The sequence below is a fragment of the Mus caroli genome, unplaced genomic scaffold (genome assembly GCF_978045245.1).
Source record: "Mus caroli unplaced genomic scaffold, Mus_caroli_1 scaffold_15, whole genome shotgun sequence".
NCBI lineage: Eukaryota > Metazoa > Chordata > Mammalia > Rodentia > Muridae > Mus > Mus caroli.
Window position 1 is genome coordinate 100,797,007 of NW_028227270.1, and position 25,093 is coordinate 100,822,099.

At 43.8% G+C, this 25,093-nt stretch overlaps 1 protein-coding gene across 3 annotated transcripts in view; it reads right to left on the reverse strand.

The window, feature by feature from the left end:
• Window positions 1-25,093, reverse strand: part of Elmo1 (engulfment and cell motility 1) — a 510,326-nt gene that overhangs the window by 414,095 nt on the left and 71,138 nt on the right. For all 3 annotated transcript variants that reach the window (XM_029468421.2, XM_029468420.2, XM_021180510.3), the window contains exon 2: window positions 94-247. In XM_029468421.2, the coding sequence (XP_029324281.1) occupies window positions 94-171 (78 nt within the window). In that variant the 5' untranslated portion in view covers window positions 172-247. The remainder of the gene's footprint in view (window positions 1-93; window positions 248-25,093) is intronic.

A 25,093-nucleotide genomic window follows, 5' to 3' on the forward strand; every position in this document is an offset into this window, starting at 1 on the left:
AGAGTAAGGACATGAAGCTATTCAAAATCTGCAACCACTCAGTGCGAAGTGGAAAACTGTTGTGAGCTCTCCAGTCCTACCCGCCTTACTCACCTGGTCAATCTCCATGAGTTTAGGGTAGGCGCCAGGCCATTCTATGGCCACCTTCACGATGTCCGAAGGCGGCGGCATTGTGTGACTGGAGGAGGAAGTACAAAGCAGGTAGAAACGGGGGTCCTACCGCGTGGACCGGCACACGTGTCTAAACCTAATAAAGAATGACAAAAAGAAAGTAGTTCAGCGCAGATGCAAGGCAAACTAGCTTCATCATCACTTCCTGTTTTCACTGGTGTATGAGAAATGCTCCCCTTGGCGCCCCGGAGAATGAAGCCACAGCGGCACAGCCAACCGCGCCCTGGGTCCCCAAAGAAAGATGGAGGCTACACTTAAGCACTGGAGGCAAAGCCTCCAGCAGACTCTGCCCTGGGAGTTCGGTTTCCTGCATTTTTTTTTCTCCTTTTCTTTTCTTTTTTTTTTTTTTTTCCAGGAGCACAGCAACCCTGACCACAGGATGGAACCCTGCTCTCAATGGTGCTCCGACCTGAATGGGCAGGGTTCGCGCTCAGACTGCTTGTAAACTTTGGCGTTCAACAGTCTCCGGAAGAACACATTGCCCAGGAAGTCATGGTCAGGAAGTAGCTTTTATTTAAAGCATTTTCTGTGTGTCACAAATAGATCTGCACTATAGCAACCAGCATATCATGAGGAAGGAGAAATTCCCCAGGAGTTCACACGTGCTCACACTCCCTCCCCACAGCCAGTCTTCCAGTGGGAGAATATCCACGAGGCCTGGGAGCTTTCAGAAGAGCCTTGACTTCTCTCACAAAAGAAGTTCTGATTTTCCTCCCCTGCCTCCTCATTCTGTTAGCTTACTGACAACTCAATTCAAAAGGAGCAGCGACCTGATCTGCAATGTGGTTACTTCCCGAATGTCACCCCACCCATCAGTCCTTCCCTCTAATCTACAGCTGTGGTGTGATTGGCTCTTAATGCTCTCCTTCTGAACACCCTCATGGATGGAAAACAAAAACAAAAATATATTCTGACCTTTCCCCTTTCTTTATACAAAGGCAGAACCCTGTACCCTTCATAATTTAGTGCCTCTTCTAGGCCTCTGTATGGTACAGTGCTGGCGCGCACACTCATTCTTTTCACAGCTGGTCACCAGGGTGTAACCTCCCTGATGAGCCAGGTCCCTGCTGTGGGGTGCTTCCATGATTTCTTTCTTGCCTTTGGTATTACAAACCAGGCTTGCAAAGCATAAAATTATGCTTATATAATTTTTTCACCTGTAAAGGTTAATCCCTACAATAGAATCAAAAAACTAAACTTGTTGGGCCAAAGAGAACATACTGTTGAAAGTTTGATAGGCATCTCCAAAGTCCCTCCTTAAGGCTCCACCTACGTGCCTGTGCCCTCCTTCTAGCAAAGCCTGCGGCAGCCTGCTTGCACACAGCCTCACCAACAGATGGAGTGAGTTCCAGCCTGAAAAACTTGGCGGCTGAAAACCCCACACCTCAGTGCACTTTTTAGTTTGTATTCTTCTCATTGCTAAACATAATAATGGAAAGTCACATGTCCCCTTCCTTATACACTGCCCGTTTCTGTAGATCGTGGGCCCTTTTCTCTCAGAAACAAAATCTATAACACTTCTTTCATTCTTTACCTGATCAGCATAGATTTTGTCCCTTTCTATCCCGATTTCCATGGCCAGTGAGCATCACAGGCATGGCAGCGTTAATGGGGACACCTCAGTGATACCAGCAGTTGTGTGGATAACTAGCTGCGGTGGAGCTGGCCAGGAAATGAACTAAACCCAAACAAAGCTATTGCTCCTGGCTAAGGATGATTAGGAACCCTGTTGTGCTAATCAGTGGCGCCCAGCAAGGACAAACCCACAAAGCAGTGGTTTCATCTTTCATCCACAAATCATTACTGCCCTCCTTTAGGTGCCAGGCTTGCTTTGTGTGCTGAGAACACAGGTGCAGACCTGGGTGTTAGATGCCAGCAAGGGACAAGAAGAATAAAGTGGGTTGGGGCTCATCGGTGCGAGCTGGTTTTGCTGATTTGGGGGTGGCATAGATAAAAGGACCTCGATTGCAAAAAAAACCAGTGCAAAGAAAGCCTGACTGAGCCTGTGGAGGCTGAGTAAAGACCTGGGAGAAATGTGATAGACAGCAGGCCCTGTGGAGAGCTGAGAAATCACTCCATGGACTAGGGAAAGAGTAAGTGTAGAAGCTCTGAGGCAGAAACATTCCTGGAATAGTCTTAAAATAAGCAAGACCCTGAAGCCAATTAAGAACAGGCAAAAGAAGAAAGAGAAAGCATCAGGGAGCAGTCGGTTCCCTGCCTACACTCTCCAGGCAAGAAGTACCTGTTCCTGTACAGCTGTTTAGAAGGCCTTCAGCCAGCTATATTAAAAGCCCTGATGGCTTGCATTATGTTCCAGTAAGTTTAATTCTTCTACGATGATATCCTGAAGACATAATTATTAAAACAATACTAAGTCTTCGTTTGGTTTAAAACTGCTCAAAGTTGAAACAATATGACCTTATTAAATAATTCCAGCACCCCATTCTGCACCAAAGTAAGCTAAGGATGGGACTGGCTCTGCATGGTCTCCGCCCTACTTGAATACTTGAGAACACTCAGAACACAAATCCTATCAATACCAAATCACTTCAACCCAAGAGATCCACAGCCAAATATATGCCCTAGAATGAAAAGAACGGAAGAAGCTCTGTCTGCCATAAACACAGGCTGTGTGCTTATCAGGTAACTGGATTCAAGTCAACAAACACCCAACCCTAGTGATCAAGAGAATAGATCACAGAAAGAAAACTGCATTGAACTGCCCTCGGCCCCGCCCCTCCACGAGAAACAGTCTACAATTAAGAAAGAAGGGACTTAACCTTCCAGAAATCAAAGGCCTCTCTTGTTTCCTTCCCACTTCAACTGGTCTTTATTTCTGGGAGGAAAACCTGCTGAGCAGGTGAGAACACAAAGGCAGGCTCTCCAGTGTCTCCCCTTGAGAGCAGGAGGCCAGCAGCACAAAGCAGCCATTGACAGGGGGAAGCCAGGACTTCCCTGGCTTTCTTCCCACGCCAGCTAGGCCTCATGGGTTCTCCCTGTAGTGACAACTGCAGAGCAGGCAGGGAGTACAGTTGCAGAATGAGCAATCCTTCCCTCTTTTCCATCCTCAGAGGACCTCATCCTGGCCTTGAATACAGTCTCTGCTGCTCCTATCTCAGTAGCTTTGGCTGCCACTTGAGAAAGATTTCCAGACCTCCACCTTATGCACTGTAACAGGGTGGACAGCATCTCTAACCTCTCCTCACTGAGAGATCCTGGGGCAGCACACACTCTGGGGAGATCACTAATGGTCAGGGCCATGCCACTGGAGCTACACAGGTGAATGCCCTTCTTGTCTCTGCAGCAACTATCAACACATAAACCAGACTGACTCAATTTTTGGTCAGTCGTAACAGATAGAAATATACTTTGAAAGCCGGGAGTGGTGGCACACACCTTTAGTCCTAGCACTTGGGATTTCTGAGTTCAAAGTTAGCCTGGTCTACAAAGTGAGTTCCAGGACAGCCAGGGCTATACAGAGAAACCCTATCTCAAAAAACCAAAAACAAAACAAAAAATGAAGAAGATGAAGAAGAAGAAGAAGAAGAAGAAGAAGAAGAAGAAGAAGAAGAAGAAGGAGGAGGAGGAGGAGGAGGAGGAGGAGGAGGAGGAGGAGGAGGAGGAGGAGGAGGAGGAGAAGAAGAAGAAAGAAATATACTTTGAAGTCTTTTCCGGACAAGTTTGTTCTCCTGGTACCTTTTGCTTCCCCTATTGTAACTCGGGGAATATACGGGAACACCCTAAAGGAAGACTCATCCGATGTGCAGTTACACTCCCAGGGCCAGCATTTTCAATAATGGCTCTCAGATGACTAACCCTTCAGGAGAGCTCCAAACAAAAGGAAAACTAAGTTTATCACACCCCACATCTCCCAAGGACTGTACAGGTTTCCTGACATTGCCCCGTTAATGCAATCAGCATGGACAGTCTGGTATAATAATTCTCACTCAGACTGAAATCTGAGGATCACTGAGGGCAGAAACAATAGAGGAAGCAGCCTTGGCAGTTGGCTAGACACCCTAGCCACGCCTTTCAAGGTAACTATAAATCTCTGGAGGCAGCTTGGAGTGGGTGGAGAGTTCTAAAGTGACCCTGCTTGCCTTCTGGCTCCACATAATTCCGTGTGGAATACTAAGAGTCTGTGACCTTAATACAGACATTCAATTGTTTACTTACACTTGAGTGTATGCTATAGAGGAGATCTTTCTTACTAGAAAGTCAGTTAACTAACACCTACATCTTGGATACACATGGCTCTGGTTGGTCCATCCTATCAATGAAAGTTTTCTTGAGTCATGTTTCTAAGACAAGAGACAGAAATCACTCCATCCCTAACTAGACATCTGTCTTGCTTTCAATTCATTGCTGTGAAAGAACCACACAGGGGAGGCCAGGTTGGAGCAGTGGGACAGAACCTCGAAGCAGCAGCAGGTCTCTCATGAACCCTTCTTTCCTTTCCTCTGACCTACTCCTGGACATTATTTCTGAGGATGGGACAATGCCTATGGGGACAGAGGGGCAGAGCTACTAACCTTGTTTTTAAAATGTTGACTGGTTCCCTTTTCTCTTTGCCTTGGGCTGTGCTAAGAGGAAGGAACTTCCACTGAAAGTAGTCTCGGGTCACCCTGAGGCCTGTTCCATCTTTCTGGACCTTTCCAGTTTTCAGTCTGAGGTTACTGCTTTGTGTGGGCATTGTACCTGAAGAAGGCTTGTACAGACAGACTAGGGTGGATAGAGCTCTGTTCCAGGTGCTCTACCACACTATTCCAAACAGACTAATAGCATCTCATTATCTGCTACGGATTAAATAACCACAGACTTCAGTGCTAGAAGCACAGTCCCCAGTTGGTGTCACAATTTGGGGAGATGGTAGGAAGAAGTGGGGCCTAGGAAGAAGAATTAGGTAACCAGAGGCATGACTTAGAAGGTTATATTTATGAAGGCCATAGCTAGTCTCCTTCCCACTCACTAGCCCCTCCCACTCCTTTCTCTCTTCTCGCACTCTGACTTTCACAGTGTGAGCAATTTTGCTCCACCATGATGTTCTGACTCACAATAGCATAGAAACTACAGAGCCAACTGACTGTGTGCTGAAATCTCTAAAACTATAAGTCAAAATTAAAAGAAGAAAAGTTTTGCTTCATAAATTGTTTGGCTCCTGCAGTCACAATTCTAGGAACTGTCTGACTAGCAACATCCCTACTGTACAACAATGCAATGACACATAGGTACAGTGATGCAATGATACTGTGATACCAAGGTGCAGTAATTTAGTGATATAGTGATGCTGTGATACAGTGATGCCATGATATAGTGACCTGGTGGTACAGTGATGTAGTGACATAGTGATGCTGTGATGCAGGGATGAAGTAATACCATGATATAATGAAGCCATGGGGACAGTCTATTACCTAGCCAGAGTCCGGGCTGTGATTCCCAGAATTGCTGAGTCCTGCCTTTGTTTTTCTTCTGAAATATGTTCACAAAGGACATTCTTTTTGATAAATCAAATAGATGGACAATGTCTGCCATGGAAGTCCATGAGAACAAGAGAAGAATATGTGTCTCCCTACAGTGGAGAGCTCCAATGAACCACATACAATGGAGGCTGAGTCTACAGATTGATTCTATTGTTATCTGGAACCTGGTGGTAATACTTAGGCCCCAGAAGGTAAAAACAAACAAACAAACCAACAAACAAACACAGAAGAAAGGACTAGAGAGCCTTAGAGACCAGGGAACACTGCAGAATATGAAAACAAAAAGAAGAAAATGAGCAAAAGGAGAAACTGAATCAATGAACTTGATGTTTTATTTTATGTAAATGCTGCTGACAAACACCATGGCCAGTAATCTTAGTAATTATCAGGGCTATCTACTTGCCATGACAAGAAATGTGTTATTTACTCTCATTGCCATACAACATATTGGAAACCTGGACAGAAGATCTTCCTTCCAACATCTTCCTTCACTTGTCACCATGAGTGGCATAGGACAGGTGTCAGAACAGACAGGGACAAACTCCAAGGAGGCAAAGGCTGGGTACATTCTTATATTTACTCTTTGTCATAACTGTGTGATGGAAGGAGTTATTTGCTCTAAATATGGAAAACACTAAATCTTGTTACGTTTAAATCATTTTTCCAAATGTTTCCACATTGTGAGGAAGAAGACTCTTCAGTAGTAACTGTGAACCTCCATGCTGGCTCCTCTGATGAAGGTCTAACCCCCAAGACCTCAGAATGGGACTGCAAGTGAAGACAGGGCTTCAGAACCAAAGATGGAGTGAAGAATGAGAGCTATGACCTAGCATGGCTGCTGTCCTGACAAGAATGAGGACAGTGGCAGCAGGCACACAGGACAAAGCATGTGAGGCTGTAAGCCAATGCAAGAGGCCTCAGAAGGAGTCAGCTCTAAGGACATTGTATCCTAGAACTTTATCCTCAAGAACTGCAGGACGTAAGTAATGGCTTCACAGAAAGAAGGCAAAAGAGTTCTGCACTCAAAAACCGCTGTGGACGCTTACCTACAGTGACAAGCTGAGAAAACAGTCGGAGCAACTAGCATCCAACCTGCCCTCCCTGTCCTCTACAGCCATTCCTCCTCAGGTGGTTATTAGGGAGACACTTGTATAGCCTGAGGAAAATGAGCAACGCAATCTCGAGAACGGGAGATTCATGACTAATAGGTACACGGAAGACATAATAAAGGGATGAGAATTAAAATCATAAAGCATGTTTGACAATCATACTGATTTTTAAAGTTAATTGATTGGTAAAAATGTAAAAAAAAAATCATGTTCATATGATAATTTATTTACATGTAAGTTCTCATGCAGCCCAACTGACTTAGATTCACTACGTAGCCAAGACCGGCCCTGAACTGCTGATCCTCCTGCTTATGAGCATATACCTACCTCTCTCTGTGTGCAGCATTTGGGCAGTGCTGGGGGTGAAACTCAGAGCATCTGGGTGCTCAGAAAGCACCCTGCAGAGTGAGGTCCATTCCTCCCTCTATGTATACACTCTTACACTCAAGGGGGAATAAAAATCACAAACAAGTGCTTCACAACCAAGGCACCGCAGGCATTTGGGACCAAATGATCCTTGAGAAAGTGGTGCACTGCAAGCTACTGACAGTGTCCTCCGCCTCTGCTCCCCAGAGAACCTAGAGGTCATGACATAACAAAATGTTCAGGCATTACCAACTGCCCCTGGGGGATGGGCATGTCCATGAGACTCCCCTGATCAGGGACTGGGACTCTAAAGGACATTGATTCTAATCTCACTTTTGAGCACACTCATTATACAGACTTGCTTTACAAGTGAACATTAGAGCCGGGCGTGGTGGCACATGCCTTTAATCCCTGCACTCCGGAGGCAGAGGCAGGAGGATTTCTGAGTTAGAGGCCAGCCTGGTCTACAAAGTGAGTTCCAGGACAGCCAGAGCTATATAGAGAAACCCTGTCTCGAAAAACAACAACAACAACAACAAAACAAACAAAAACAAACAAAAAAACAAGTGGGCATTAATAGTCTCAAGTGTATAAAAGGGAGAGGAGATGTGAAGTGAGAATTTGTTGAAGAAATGCAGTGGTCTGTTTCAAGCTGCTAAAAGCCAATAGGAAAGTGAATTCAACGGGAAACCGTGAACACCTGCACTTCGTGTGAGGAGAGTAAGCTAACTCAGTTCTGTCACTCACAGCTGTAGAGAACTCTGTTCATCCAACTTCTCTAAGGCTTCTTTAGGATACTAGGCCCACACCAACTGCTACTGCCTGACCATGTCTGTGAGCCCCGTCTCTGACACCAGTGACTGGCACCAAATACAAATGGGACCCAAACAAGTCTGGTTTTGGTGACTGTCCATGAAGTGTAAGAAAAAAAGCTTGCTTGCTCTCTCTCTCTCTCTCTCTCTCTCTCTCTCTCTCTTCCCCTGGGAAGCTAAAACTGTCTGCAGATCTGTGCCCTTCATGTGGGGTAAAACCTTGAAAGAAGAAAAAGAGGCAAGAAGGGCAAAAGCCAATGGAGGGAAGGATGGCAAGAAGATGGGAGGGCAAGGTCATAGCTGCTAACTTTCTAGTTTCTATCACTTTGCCAACCTTAATTCCCTTCCTAGACGCAGGAACAAAAGAATTTTCTTGTTTTCTATGAGTTTGAGCACAGGTTCTGTTGCTTGGAACTAAAGATCCATGGTTCTTATCACACTTGTTTCCTGCCCTGAGTTATTATTTTGTCATTAGATGGCTGGCATAAAACACAGTCCACTTATACAACTAATGTTTGCCACTCAGTGGTAATTGACTCTGGTCCTCCAATTGTGGAATTTCTATATCACCTAGTCCTCAGGCCTTAGGAGCTGTTTTCCACTCTGGGACTGCAAGCTGACTTCTGGAATTGGTCTCTCTTCAGCATCTCTCACACAACATGTCTTCTCTGAGATATTAAGTAATGGAAGAAGAAAAAGAGGAAGGGGAGAGAGTCAAGCCTCTTGGAAAACACGGAATCAAATAGTAGCTACTAATAACTGTGGCACACACTATATACCCTTCCGAACGGTGGTCTGAAATAAGTACCATTACAGGCCAAGCAACACGTCCTATGCCTCGCATCCACATACATCGGAAGACAGGCTACACCTGCCTGAAACAGCAACCCATGATGCAGTTTCTGAAGCATTCTTGTAAAAAGCAGGCTTCACTGCGGGACTTCTTGAGACTCTAACACATGGGTGCTGGGAACTTCCCACAGACAATATACATATTTGCAAATGTATCTGCCCAGAATTTTCCCTCCACAGACCATCATCTTATGGCACTGGCTATGCATGGGATATTAGGAAATAAGAAATTCAGGTTGTCTCCTCAGGTTCTCAAGAGAAAGAGAACTGCTGAATAGATTAGGGCAGAAGTTAATGGAACATGGCAGGAAACTTTTCCTAACTCCATAGTGAATCATCATCACCTGGTAGAGACACTGTCTCCAGGAAAGCCTTCCAAAGCTTCTGCGTAATGGTTTCCAATTCACACAATACAGCCTAATACAGTTAACTACAGCTTCTTGGGTACACATTGGCATGAGATAAAATGAACCAAACGAACAAAACCAAACAAACATACAAATAAAATACTTTTATTTGTGGTTTACTTGAATCTGAGCATCTCACTTCCAGCTTTGATTGTCTAAATGTGAATTCAGATTTGGACATAAACTTTTCACACCCTGCTTTCAAGTAACCATCCTGTTCGCCAACTCTATGAACTTCAAAGATTTGCTAGCCCTGTGTACTGATAGGTTATGTCTCCACTGCTAGATTAGACTAGATTAAAGGCAAGTTTATCGGGAAGCTGCTATAGGGTAAGTGAGTTCACTGGCTTTGAGGATTGAGGCTAGGGGAATCACCATGGGGAAAACAGAGGAAAGAGTGGGAGAGAGGGAAAAAAAGAAACAGAGAGACAGACAGACAGAGACATGGAGACAAAGACAGAGAGACAGAGAGAGAGACAGAGACAGACAGAGACAGAAAGGAGAAAGAAGAATCCTTCTCTGGGGGAACCCCCTGGGCTGGAAAGTTCTGAGCTGGGGACAGGGTATGCCAGGACTAAAGGATGCTGGGGGAACCTGAAGACCAGGTCTGCTTTGATATGTAAAATATACCTTAGTCCCTTGACTGGGTGTCCAAAACCAAACAAGTACCAGGTTGGTTTTTCCTTGTCTGCTCTTTCCACACCAATGGCTGCTGTGTTCTGAGGCTGCCAGTTTCCTCTTCCTTTTTCCCTGCATCTGTTTCAAGAAATCCCAGCCAGCACGGCACAGCAGCTTCCCACAGAAAGTAGACTTCAGAGCCCTTGAAGGTAGAAACTGTCAAAAGCCATGTTCTTGGGTGCTTGGAAGGACCACAATACCAGAGCTCTTCTCTGCCCTGGCTCTATTAGGTCACACCAGTTGCTCAAGGGGAGGAGAGTAGAAGAAACTCTTTCTCTTCCCCTCTGCAGGTCCAGGCTGCCCCAGATGCCATGGCTCAGAACAGCTCAAATTTTCCCAGGCAAACGAATACGTGAATGAATCACTTGCTCCTTAAGTATAAATGCAGAGACTTTTTTTTAAAGGTGAAGGAATACTCAAGTCTATGGTTTGTTTTTAGAATCCAGGAAACCTCCAGCATTTTTTTTTATACAACAGCTATTCGGTTGTCTCCTTGGACAGAACAGAAAGGGAGCCAGCAGCTCAAGGCTCAGAGAGGCCTAGTCCAGACTCTTTTCCTCCTGAAGAAGAAATGCAATGGAAAACAGGATGAGACTGGAGAGCCTGCTGGGCCTCTTCCCCTCACTCTGGGCTCGCTGGCTTTGGGAATCAGCATTTCTACTGGAAAGTTCATTATTTTGCAAACTAATGCACATACTTCCTCCCTTGCTCTGCTTTTTGGGATATTTGCTTTTCAAAGTCCTTTTCCTAGGCTGTAACGCCTCTGCTTCCCTCCTCCCGGCAAGGCCTGTCCCGCAGTGACTGCACACATCCCCCTGCAAGAGGCAGAGCCAAGGTCCAATTCCCTATCTCAGAAGCCAGACTGACGGCCACAGGAAACACTGCAGTCTTTCCACCAGCTCTCAGCCAAGCACTCAAAGTTTCCAAACCTGCTGATCAAAAACAAACAGAAAAAAAAGTCTTCCTTCGTTGTTCTCCACCTCAGACAGCTACACAGAACTCTAGGGCCAGCCTAGCAAAGTTGTTTGCATGGAGTGGTGGGGAGGACTCAGTCCCACACAGTGCTGGTTAGCTCCTCCACACAAAATAGTGGGCATCAGCAGCAAGGCATTCTGACAGTCCACAGGCACTATTCCTCACCGCTTCCTTCCCTCAGTCCTCTGACCTTCATTCCCCACCTAGGTACAGGTTTATCCAGGGTCAGAGAGTGGCCTGGGTGTTAGTGCAAAACACAGCCCAAGCCTGTTGTTACTCTGCAGCCTGGGACTTAGATCTGAAGGTCAGTGGTCCTCTGTGACCTGCTCTTCTTTTTCTGCTTCCTTTATTCCTGGAAGCAGGCCATAGAAACCAGGCATTGTTTTCTCTCAGCAAGTCATAGACTCAGGGACTGTCTCCATCAAACCTACAGGCGCAATCCTGGAAAGTCATCCTCTCCCTTCTCCTTTCTACCTAGGGCCAATTCTCTTTGTTGACCAAAAGTAGCCTGGCAAGGAAAGGGTTTAGTTCATCTTACACTTCAAAATGACAGTTCATTATCAGGGAAGTCAAGGCAGTTTCTGGAAGTGGGGACTGAAGCAGTCTTCATGGAGAAACACAGCTTGCTCTCCACAGCTTGCTCAGCCTGTCTTCTTGTACATTCCAGCAGAAGGGCAGCCTCTCTCATTAATCAACAAAATGCCTCACAGGCAAGCCCATGGGTCAATCTGATGGGAATCAATTCCTCAAAAGAGGTTCAGCTTTTCTCAGGCCTGTGTCAGGTTGACAACTAGCCAGTAAAACCATCAGTCCAGACGGGGCCTTCCTTAAACCAAGAATGCTGCAGGGGAAGGTAATGAGACACTGGAGAGCTCTGCTGGACCCTGTCCATCCATCGCCAGCAAGGCAAAGGGGCTTCCTCCATCACATTTGAAAAGCTGTCCATCCTCCATGAAGCTACACCACGAGCTTTCCTTTGTCTTTAGGTCTATATTTCTGAAAATTCCTAACACACAGAACTTTGATAAAACAAATGTCTCATTTTTCTCTCCTTGTTTTTATCAGTGTGCCTGCCATGGCCCATCAGAGGGTGAGAGAAGGCATCTCTCTCATGAGACTGCTATGAAGATGAAATATTTATAAAGCAACAAGAGTAGCTACCTGCCTGCTGTTCTTATTACCAGCCAAGGGGAACCTGAATGATTGTAACCCGGACAACACACCGGTAATGTCATCTGATGGGTGCACAGAGTCATCACGGCCTGGGAACCATCCTACTCAAAAGAACCACATCAGACTCAGACATGACACATATGACCAGGAAGGCTGGCTTCACCGACATCCAGGAAGGGTTTGTTAGATTTGGAGAGAATTTCTTCTGGGTTTTAAAGAATGCAGACTGTTCTAGGAGAAAGCTGTGCATGGGGAAAATTGGAGGGTGGCTATTACAGGTAAGATTCCAGGAGGACCAGCTGCCTTTGCAGTATTGCCTGAACAGCTACATGATAGAACATGGGACCCATTTTCTCTACTAGTTTAGAACTAAGAACCCCAGGTTGACTTTCTTCCTGTAAGAGACATGATGTACTGGCTAGTTTTGTGTCAGCTTGACACAAGCTGGAGTTATCACCGAGAAAGGAGCTTCAGTTAAAGAAATGCCTCCACGAGATCCAGCTGTAAGGCATTTTCTCAATTAGTGATCAAGAGGGGAGGCCCCCTTGTGGGTGGTACCATCTCTGGTCTGGTAGTCTTGGTTCTATAAGAAAGCAGACTAAGCAAGCCAGGGGAAGCAAGCCAGTAAAGAACATCCCTCCATGGCCTCTGCATCAGCTCCTGCTTTCTGACCTGCTTGAGTTCCAGTATGATTTCCTTGGTGATGAACAGCAGTATGGAAGTGTAAGCTGAATAAACCCTTTCCTCCCCAACTTGCTTCTTGGTCATGATGTTTGTGCAGGAATAGAAACCTTGACTAAGACACATGACCTGAACTCAACTTGTTCTAGATCCTTCCTCCCCATGAAGTGTCTTGAGCCAGATGCAACTGAATACCCGCAGAAGTAGCACATGTAGAGGGGACCTGCCCCACTCAAATGGCTCAACTTCCTCAGTTATGATCTCTCTAGCTTCCCACAGTGCCATGCACTCTCCTGTAACAGGCCATCCCAACAAGAAGACAGAGGCTAGACATGGCCCATTAGGACCTGTTTAGTCCTTCTGCCCTGCTACTCTAGGTTCAGTGAGGGCTAAAAGTATTGTGGTTACCCTGCTTTGTGCAGAAGCTATCAGAAATTCTCTCAGGAAAGATCAGACAGAAAACACAGTTCCCTGCTCACACATGTGAACTCTCCACTCGTGAGTTTAACAACTGGAAGCTGAAACGATATTTTAATTACAAGTGTTCAAAAATAGAAGACAGCAGCTAATTATATGAGATACACACACACACACACACACACACACACACACACTGTACTAAGATTTATAAGTACCCGGAGATGATTTAACCTAAGTGGATTGTTGGTGTGCACAGATAGACATTCTTTGAGGAGGTTTTACACAAAGGCCAGTAACAGTGGATTCTGTATCCAGAGAAACAAAAGGTGGTTCTCCCAGACTTGTGAAGGAGGGAGATGCTAAAGTTGATGGAAGCCCAGCATCCAGCTTTCATAAGAGTACCAATAGTTGTGTCCTCTCCTAGATGGGACTATTCCAGACAGAACTTGGACTCTTAAGACAATATGATGACCAGAGTCGGCAGGGGCAGGGACTCTCTTGGAGAACCAGTGGGCAAGTCCAAGCAGTTAGTATAAGACCTCACTCTCAGGCTGAAGAGATGGCTCAGTGGTTAAGAGCACTGCCTACTTGCTCTTCCAGAGGTCCTGACTTTAATTCCCAGCAATCACATAGTGGCTCACAACCATCTGTAAAGGGATCCGTGCACTCTTCTGGTGTGTCTGAAGACAGCTACAGTTGTCTGAAATAAATAGATCCTTAAAAACAAACAAACAAACAAACAAACAAACAAATAACTCCTTAAAAAAAAAAAAAAGGACCTCCCTCTCACTGTCCTCTTCCTAGTGACGTTGCTGTTCTGCTGTAGGTTGCATGCAAAGGCATGGCCATTTCCTCCTCAGTCAGCAAAAAAGCAAAAGACAGCCAGTAACAGCCACAGACTGGACTCAACCTGTCTCTCCTTCCCCTTCCTCCTCCTCTCCCTCATTCTCCTCCTCCTGCCCATAATCATCTTCCTCCTTCCTCCTGGTTTTTTGTTTTTGTTTTTGTTTTTTTTGGTTTTTTGAGACAGGGTTTCTCTGTGTAGCTCTGGCTCTCCTGGAACTCACTCTGTAGATCAGGCTGGCCTCGAACTCAGAAATCCGCCTGCCTCTGCCTCCCAAGTGCTGGGATTAAAGGCATGCGCCACCATGCCCGGCTTATCTTCCTCCTGTTTTAAAAAACAGGACTGTATTTTCTCATAGCTCCAATATGTGAACTAGGAGATGAAACTGATTGATTTCTTTTGAGTCCTCCTTTCTTGGTTTATAGATGATTCTGTTGTTTCTGTATCTTTAATTGACCTGCCCAACAATTCCACATGTGTCTATAACGCATCCAGCTTACTCTCATACCCCCTCCACACAGTCTTCTCTGCCTCCCCTCACTGTCAGCCCCTCTGTCACCTTACAGGTCCCTTTCCCACTTTCATGTTGTCCTATTTGGGGTTTTATTTTTTGACTCCCTCATTATTAACTAGGACCATCTGTGTGTATCCAGTGACATCTGATAGGCTCACTGTTGCGTACACAACTGAAGATAATAACTGTCCCTCTCCGGGTATCTCTCACTAGCCAATAGTTCAGGAGAGAGTTATAGAGCCCCCCCCACACACACACACACCCAGTCTCCTCCTAGATCCAGGACTGGCTGACAGGCCTCAGTGCTCCCTGCCTATCTTCTAGTTGAGTGTTACCAACTTCTAGAAAATGGATCTCTTCACCTGATTTTACTCAAATGCAAAGTGGAGAAAACCATGGCACCTAGCTCCTCTTCCCTCTCCCCCATTTTGGAGAGGTGTGGGATTTCCATACTTAACAAAGACTCAGTTCTGAGTGTTGTGATAGAATTTGCAACTTAACACCACCTCAGAGACACAGTTCTGTAGAAAAGACACCCCAAAACACCTCAAGGCTCAGACCAGTTTCGACTGTGATAAAACAGGCTCTCTCCATAACCCCTATCTTTGCACTTCTTCACTGAATGAGTAGATGAACTTTGTCTGAGCTGAATTTACCTCCTCACCTAAGAGAAAGAACAGAGAGATTCTTTTATAAGCAGATAACATGATTTTATTTCCACTAATAAGAAATAATCTTAATTGACATCTAGCTCTTCAGAACACAGCCCCAGAACAAGTACTCAAAACTGAAATAATCACTTTTTGGTAGTAGGTCTCTCAGCGTTTAAGGAGCTTATTATTGGAAAGAACATAAATAGCAAATCAATTCACTGGGGTACAAGAGAGTTCACTGGGAAGTTACCCAGCTTAAAGTGGAAGTTTTTAAAATTGACTGAAACTGAGGAAGGAGGGAAAAAAAGACATGGTCAAGATTTCAAAATCTACTTAAAAATTTTTCAAGTAAAAATTAATTCACTCATACATACAGAACACAGAACTCTCTGGACATAGTAGACCCAAGTGAGATTTTTAGGGAAAAAAAATCAGCATATGCCTATGGGTATTTGCAGGCTGTATTCGAAGGAGGTAAAGCAGTCATCTTTTAGAAATGGGATCAAATTAGGTTGCATAAATTTCAAAGGGATTTCAACCAATACTCAGCTCAACCAGCTAGCAAGACCTATGTGATCCAAATATCTTCAGAGAGTGCAGAGTAACTGTGTCCTGCCTGCACTGGTGTGCTCAAGTATTTGCACTGACTTCACTGCCGTCTATAAAGCTGGTGACTGCAGTTTTGTTACTAGAAAATTTTTCAACTTAAAATTTTAAGGATAGGGTATTTGTACAAAAATACAAGTTCCCGTGTAAGGGATCGCATGCCTTCAAGCACTGGCATCATGTGGTTATGCCACACATAATTAAAAAACAATAAAACAAGTATTAAAAAGTCAACAGAATCAGTGACATCAGAAAACCTTCACGACTTTTTCTTTTCTTTTCTTTTCTTTCTTTCTTTCTTTCTTTCTTTCTTTCTTTCTTTCTTTCTTTCTTTCTTTCTTCCTCTGTGTAGCCCTGACTGTCTTGGAACTCACTCTGTAGACCAGGCTGGCCTCAAACACAGAAATCCACCTGCCTCTGCCTCCTAAGTGCTGGCATTCCATAATTTACTTCTACTAATGTTTACATATTGATTCAGTATGCATATACTACAATGGCAACAGCTTGGAATTTTCATGTATTGCTGATAAACAAATTTGGAATTCATTTTTAAAATTCACTTTTTAAAATGTGTCTACATCAAGACATGTAGACTTTTATTCATAGAGACTTCTCAGATGCTCATCAAGGGATGAGTGCAGCATCAAACTGCAGAATGGCAGACACACTGTGGACAGTAACTCAGCAACTCAAAATGATGAATTATGAATGTATAGAGTATTAAAAGTCCATTCTGCTAAGGTAGGTGTTGACAGTTCACACTATGGAATCCGGTCGTCTGCCTATTTTTATAATTGAAGTCTTACTGGTACAGAGTAGAGTCACATCGACTCTGTTATAGATTGCTTGGCTCAAAAAATATTATCCCGGACTGATTACTATCAGCAAAGGGAGTAAGTGGGGCTTCAGAACAGTGTACTTCTCTGACCCTCTCCCACCTGCCTGTGTCTAACCTCAGTCTCAACCCCTGAAAAAGAATCATGGAAAGTAGGCTTTTATTTCTGGGTTTTTTTTCCTGGAGACTTCTTATAAATACTAGAACTACTGCCCTCCAAATTTGTTATTACACCCATAAAAGTCATTCTCTCCCCCCTTTTTAAAAAATCTTTGAATGCCCCCATTCTAGTGAAGTCCTATCCAATAGGAAGAAACACCTCAGAAAGGATGAAAAGAAACCAAGGGGCCAACAGACCTTGCTGGTTTACCTCTCAGTCTTTTACCAACAGAGCAGACTCTCTGGTCCATTCAAATGTCTACATAGCTGTCCAGCCCTCACCAAACAGAGCATAAACATAGCTCTCTTGCAGGTCTTTGGGACCACATTTTGAAGTCTCCTGTATCATTAAATCTTTAATTAAATAAAAAGCATTGTGCTTTTCTCTTGTTAAGGCATCTTTTCTACTATTTTTTTATTGGCTGAGAATCTTACAATTGGTAAGGCAAGGCAGCACACCTTCCTACAGTACAGTATTGTCTGAGACCATCTGCACTGCAGACAACAGAGTTGACAGTTTCAACAAAGACCATATTGCATACAAGCCTCAAATATTTACTGCCTAGTCTCAATGGAAAAACTTTGTTAATCAACAACAGAAGCTAGACATAAAAGACTATATGTTGTATAATTCTATTTAAAGAAAACTGTGGGGAAAAAAAATCCATTGCTATAAAGCACAGCAGTGACTGCTGAGGCAATGAAATTCTGCATGGAACACACAGGACTCTTTTTTTCTTTCAAGGTTTGTTTGTTTGTTTGTTTACTTATTTGTTTATATTTATGTGCACTGGTATTTTACCTGCATGTATGTCTGTGTGAGGATGTAGGATCAGCTGGAACTGGAGTTATAGACAGTTGTGATCTGCGACATGGTTGCTGAGAAGTGAACCTGAGTCCTCTGGAAGAGCATCTGGTGCTCACAATCATTGATCCATCTTTCTAGAGACCCGACAAGGGAACTTCAGAGGCTGATTTTTTAAAAATCCAGTTTCTTAGCTCTGGTGATGATCATGTGTCTACAGGCGTTCGATGGCACTCAATAAAACCTGATTCACTTTACTATTTGATAAAGCCATCCAAAATGGATATAGGAAATGAATCAAAATATGCTATTTATAAACTGTTACCTCCTACCAGATGTTTTTTCAGGTACCAGGGATCTAACATGGGCAAAACAGACTGCATTTCTGTCCATATGGGGAGGTTATGATGTGTTGGGGCCTCACACTGTCCCAAGGACATGGGTGAGCCTGTGAGACACCAGTTGTGAAGGTTATTCAGACTCGTCGAGTGCTTAGCCTTGCTTAACTTATATAGAATTCATTTGTAGGGCTTCAATTTTTTTCTAGACTCTTTAGGCAATCACACACACACACACACACACACACACACACACACGCACACACACTGTACAGGAAAAGCCCGAGACTACCTACTTGCCCTTATCTCTCACTTCCTTACATCCTTTTTTCTCCCCATCTCCCAATATTCAACTGCTCACTTAACATAGTTACTTACATATCCCAGAAGCATCTCAAATATTATTTTTGACAAATATATTATCAAATATATAACATAGTACCATAAAATATTATGATAATACACTTATCATCAGTTTCTCTTTCACAGATTCTTACATTAAAAATTGGGGTTGGTGGTCGACCTTTTTCCTTTTCTAGGCACACCAGGGGATTATACTTCTAGCTTCTGATAGGTTAGGCCAACAATGTGTGTGTGTGTGTGTGTGTGTAATTTACTAAGGTCAAAGACACATGAATAGAAGAACCATAGGCTCTGGAAGGCCTCCATATAGTGACCAGTGTTTTTGCTTCCCTGGCACAGCTATGTTGAAATGATGACAGCCTAGACCATGGCATATCAAAGACTGCTACCCTAGAACGTCACACAGCCCTGCAGTGGATTTGATAGAACCTGAAATCCTATGGTAGACAACTATGGGACTGCTGTTAGCATAGCTGATTTAGCATTGTGGCACATTTGGGGGATCTCTGGTTCCTGTGTCAGAATGAGGACATCCCATTTGATACTCCTTCCTTCCCTTACACATGACTCCAACACACACAAACACACACACACACCCATAGTGAAAACAACAACAGAAAGCACACCTCATGGCCCTGGGAATCCCAGAAAGAAACTAGAAGTGACTAAGAATTAAAAAAAAAAAAATCAAGGAACAGTTTCAGTGGAAAATTACACTTTAGAATGGAGACTGACAGCCAGGAAAGAGCTTGCCTGACGCTGTTCTGAGAAATGCAGCATCTCCCTCAATTCTGTTCCAGCTAAAACTGTCCTGCATCAGAACACTGTGACATAAGGCATTCCTGTCCCACAGAAGACCAGATGACATCTGCACAAGTCCATCCCTCATCCTTCCATCACAGCAAAGCAAAATGTCCAATCCCTTTTCCTTTAGAACTGAAGTGGGAAAGTATTTCCAACTGTCCCTTCATTAACACAAAACAAACTTCAGAGATAAGGATCTCTCACATGGTGGTATGTCTAAGATAAACTCTGTTCAAATAAAAAATAAATAAATATAAGACTGAACAGGTTCTTGGCTCACATAACAAGCTGGGATGTTATGTTGATGTACTTATTTTGAAATCATAGCTCTCCTGAATAGTTTCAATTCAGAGAACATTTTTTTTCTTCAACATAAACATTAATTAATCCAACCAGAGACCTACTTTCTTCCTCTTTTGACAACTTAAGGTACAATTAATATTGTACCTCTGGTGTAATATTTTCACAATAATTATCTTTGGTAATTAAGAGAAAACAATCCAAGTCACACCATATTTTCTCTCATCATTTCACCATCTCAAGCTATCTTAAGAGTGGGCAGGTTGGGTTGGACGAAGAGAGCCTTCATGTTCACACTCTGCTCGGACACTGCCTGACAGCTCAGGACATTTGCTTTCCTGGCACCTTTGATGGAAAAATAGCAGGAGGTGAATCCTGCTAAAGGCGGGTCAGAACCAGACCCTGACAAAACTCGGGATGTTTTTATGAACTCTATATGTCAAGTCACTTGGAACGTATTGAAGATCATCTGCAGAATGAGTTCAGACATCTTTATATTTGACAGCAGTGGCCAACCTCATCAGAAAGGTAAGGCTTGGGGGTACAATTTTTAGCTTTTATCAACAAAAGCTCTTTACTGTCACAGGCTTACTCTGAGGCTACAGAAAACAGGAAAGCAATCAAATTGCTCTGTCTGCTCCAAACAGGAGTCACAGAAGTCACTTCTAATGGCAGACCACATTCCACTTTATGTCCAGATTCTTAGGAGAATCAAAGGCTGGGAATGTTAACAGAGCGAAGAGTTTCTCAAAGGGGTATTGGCAATGAAAGGAGTTGGTGAACACTGGTCAATTGCCACTCACCACAGGGGACTCCACTCAAGTGTGGCTGAAATAGAGCAAAGTGAAAGGCTGCGGAGCTCCCCGGGAATGGCTGGTACCAAGCTCCTTCTGGCCAGTGCTTGCCTATCCCAGAGCAGCTTCCTGGGAAGAGAGGACCACCAGCAACCTGTGCAGCAGTGACTCCCGGGGAAGCTCTCCCCAGGAGTGAAGATGGAAGAAGAAGCTGACATCTTCAGAAGTGCCAAGAGGTCCACCCTCTACCACCACCATCTCAGTCATCCTTTCTTCTGAAGAAACATTTGATCTCAGCCATGCCGAAAGTTCAAACACAGGGGGAAATGTGACTTCTGAGATAATGCCTGACTCACTGACAGATGAACCAGGGCAGACAGCCTGAGAAGCCTTCTTTCTCTGAAGCGTGGTTCTCTGTTCTCTGTTACTTCAGCCAGCCATCAGCTCATCTCACCCCTTGTCTCTCTCCACAGGCAGAGACTCGGAAGTACCAGCATAAGACCCGTCCTCCCACCCCTCAGTTGTCATGCATCCATCTTAAGTTCCACAAATATGCAAACGTGAAATGGTCAGTCAGTATCATAAGGTCTACAAATGTCATAACCACTGCATTGATAAGAAAATATCTGACTGCTGAATCACCAAGCTGACACTTATACTGAGCAGGAGGATCCAAAGGTCAAGAAAACAACCCAGAAGTTTAGAAAGGATAAGAAGTTAAGAGAGCGCCTTTACCTCTGCCCTTAGGTTTCCTATGTTATTCTTCGGTATTTTTTGTCCAGGGTATTTTTTTTTCAGAATAAAATTATGTTGTATATCACAAAAACAAACACTGGTAGTCAGTAAGACATTACATCAGACTTAGCAATGATGAACGGTATAATGAATAAACCACAGAGAACAGAAACTGCACATAGCTGACAACCCAAGTGTCAGCGAATATCCAAAGCAACAGGACTTTCTGTATCCTCCCTCCGGGTGAGAGGTAAATTCACACAACTGTTCTGGGAAAATGTTGACATTGCCCTGTAAAATTAAAGTGTGTATGGTTGTTGTGATCTCAGGACAGAATCTCCTCACTTGGGCACACATGGTGGGAACCACAGTTCCCACCCTCTAACGCCAAAAACATTTACATTACAATTCCTAACTGTAGCAAAATTTCAGTTATGAAGTAGCAACAAAACTGATTTTGTGGTTGGGGATCACCACAATATGAAGAAATATATTAAAGGGTCACAGCTTCAGGGTGAGGACCACTGCTCTAAGAAGCAGACAACAGAGCCATCCACCTCCAACAGAAGGAAACCAGACACAGATGGGACGCTGGGAGGAAACATTCTCTAGTCATATAAACGTTGAGAACTCTCTGAAGAACCAAACGGAACCACTGACAGACACATCAACATGGGTGAAACCAAGAGTGTGATGCTGATGCTAAGCAAACCGCTGATATTGGAGGGGGGGATTATTGCGTTTTTATAAAGTTGAAAAATGTATTCTTTGTATTTATGTAACCGTAAAGAAAAGTTTTTTTTTAAAGTCACTAAAATAGTATTCCGAGTCATTCTTATTTGAATGAGGAATGAAAATGAGATGTGGGCTTCACTTACTGGTGATGATCTATGTATTAGGCTGTGTGGTCATATCAAGATATGTGTCTCTTTAAAGTATTTGCAGACTCATTGAAAATTCAAATTCCATCACCATTTATTATCAATTGTAGCTTTTGGTTTTGATTTGCCAGAAAAGTTTACTTATGTAAAGCAAGAAACAAGCATAACAAAGAAGGAGGCCTCCCTACACTAATAAATATGAAAAAACCCTTAAATTCCCTTGAATGTATTTAAATTCATAGTAGCACTGTCTCAAAATACTCTGAGCAGTGTAGAAGACTCTAATGGACTACAAAGTCACATCCTTCCTAAAGGGATAAAGACACAGAGTTCCCAAAGATGTACAGCTAAGCAACTCATAACAGCACAGCACTGGGTAGCTGCAGTCTCTCCGGGCTCCTCTCTCATCTCTTTGGTTCTTTCCCTGAGATGCCCTCATCTCCCTTGGCTTCTACTTTCAGTCTTCTCTACCTTTAGGAGTTACTCGGAGCACCCAACCCTCTTGGGGGGCTATGAAATCATTTAGTAGCTCCGGGAAGGTGACAGGGATGGAGAGAAGGCTCACTGAGAGAGACATCAGAACAGGACTAAGCTGCAGTTCAGAAACACCCTCTTCTCCCCAAGCTGCTGTTACTAAAACTAACAAAAATAATTGTCAAAGATAAAATCCTGCAATGACTTAAATTGCTACAAATACAAGTGGCGAACGTCACTTAGTCAATCTATGACCTATATAAAGGGTGCGTGACAAACAGTGGCTATGCTCCCTTCAGTTTTGAAAAGGAGGAAAAAGTGAAAAAGGAAAGGCAAGAGGTTACCCCCTCAGGTTCAGATTACAAGGAGTCTGTTCCTAACCCCACATTGTAAAATTAGGAAATCAACCAATAAATGTAAACCAAGAGTGACAGGATGAGCTCTGAAGCAAGAAGGCCTAGACAGACCCCTAGGTCTATCACCAATCACATAACCCTATAAATTCTTTATCCTTAGATTTCCCATCTGTAAAATGGGAGCGACACTGACACCTCCTAAGGTTGTTCCAGTAACGACTGAATCCAGAAATTCCAAATGAGTCCTTGAGGCACAATAACAGCCCAATAAATGATCACTTTTATTCTCTGAGATTACAAAGCCCAGCAGGTTGTTCCATGGATATATTTTTGCATTTCCCCCTCACCTCCACATCTAATCTTGAAAGCCATCCCAACTGAATCATCAGCCCTTATTATAACTTTGAATTGTGCTAATCAACGTTTTACTTCTCCTCGGGGCCAAGAGAAACATATGCAAGAACATTTCAAAGTAATAAAAAACACGCACGCATTCAATAGAAAGCTGCCATTCTCCCTTTTGCTGATCTGGTCAGCGAGTCTGTATATTTAATCAAAGTTGTTCCGTTTGTGCTTCCAGATGGACCCCTCATTGATTAGGGGATCCGGCAGTCGGTACTTTTCTTGGGCATTCTTGCTCAGAATTATCTTTGTTTCCAACCTGGCATGGGGTAGGCAGAGTGATTATCACGAGACATCATTTCCACTCGGACAGGCTCTTAATGATGGCAAATAGCACTAAAAGCAGCCATATATCCTGAGGCTTGTACAGGCCAGCACTTTAGAAGCAGTGGCTTGCAAGCCGCAGGACCTATAGAGAAACATCAGACAAGTGACTCCTCCTGAGAGACCACATTTGCCTGGAACTTAACCGTGCAGCAGGGGACTGGCACAGGTGAACTATCAAGATGCTGCTGGCATCCGAAAGACACTTAATTATCAGAGGCCATGAGCAAACCATTTCAGCAATCCAATGGGCGAGGTGGTGGAGTTAAAAAACACATACACACACAAAACACACACACACACACACTCATTCATGTAGTAAATCCCTATGAGGAATATTTTGCTCCCTGACTCATTAAAAGAAGTACAACGTTTATTAGTTTATGGAGCTCCTTTGATTTAAGCAGGGCTTTTCTTCTAAGAGGCTCAACACATTATCAAAAACCCTTAATGCCATCTGTGCAAACAATTGAACTTGTGTTGTCAGCCAACACACCTACTGATAGAAGCTCAAAATGTCCATCAAATCAAGCCAGTCCCCTCCTCTGCCAGAGGATTTTAGATGCTCCCTCTCAGGTCATCTGCAAGACACCAGAAAGTCTGAGCACACAAATCAGTGTGTAAATAACGCATAATGAGCTATCTAATATTTCCAAAATCACATTGAAGTCGTTATCATGGGGGAATCTGCACTGAGCTGGACTTCTTTATGACTATTGTCTAATTGCTTTCCGTTTTATTCATGTATGGGCTAAGGGCACTATGCATAGCTCCCAAACAGCTAATCTAGCCGCGGGTCCCCTTCCTTCTGCTTTTCCCACAAGCTCTACACTATTGTACTCTGAGTTTAACCAAGCATGGTGTATACAATGCCCAATTGGAATGGATGAGGGCAAGAATATGCAGACGCCATCTCAGAACAGATGGGGGCTGTGGCTAAGGCTTTCCTGTCAGGAGACAATCATTTATGCTCCCATTTCTCCATGTTGTCCAAGAATTTATCAGTGAGTTCCTGGAACTCTCACTAACGACTCAATATACTATACCCAAAGCATCACTACCACTGGACACATAAAAAGACCATGTTCCCTAAAGAGAGCTGAATCCTACAGCTCTTCGCTCTGCGTCCCCATCTCCCTGGTTGCCAACATCGCTTCTCCACAGAAGCACAACAGTGCTCAAAGCCACCTAACAACCTCCAAACCATAGAGTTAGTTCCCTGCTAAAGTCTCAGTAACTGAAAATAACAGGGACAGCTTTCACCCTAGGAACCAGCAAGCCAACACTGGATGTTTCCTTGCCCCAAGCACCACACAGGGGACGGGCTGAAGGGACTCTGTTAAACTTGAGCCACTACAGAGTGGTGGGCTTTTTGGTTGTTTTGGTTTAAGTGTTTTGTTTTTGTTTTGTTTTGTTTTTCTTTGTTTACTAACAATCAAAAAGCACCAAGAAGTCTGTGAACTGGGACTCACAGCTCCCCTTAAGCACCCCACAGTTAGAGACCCCCACAGTCCTCACAGTTCTTACAGTGCCCAGCTTAAAGTTTCCAAAGACACTTGAAGCAGGAATGTGTCCACAGAGGAAATTACCCTGAAGAGGATCTCAAACAGATGAAGAACACGGGTTCCTCTTCCTTGACACCCTGAAGCAAATATGAAACTTGCACCTTGGAACCTGAAGATGCTCGCAAATGGGCAAAACTGTAAGATGCCTGGTAACTCTCTGCCGAACGATGCATAAGAATCATCAGAGAGCTGGTGAAAAGTTAGCAAGTATGTTCTC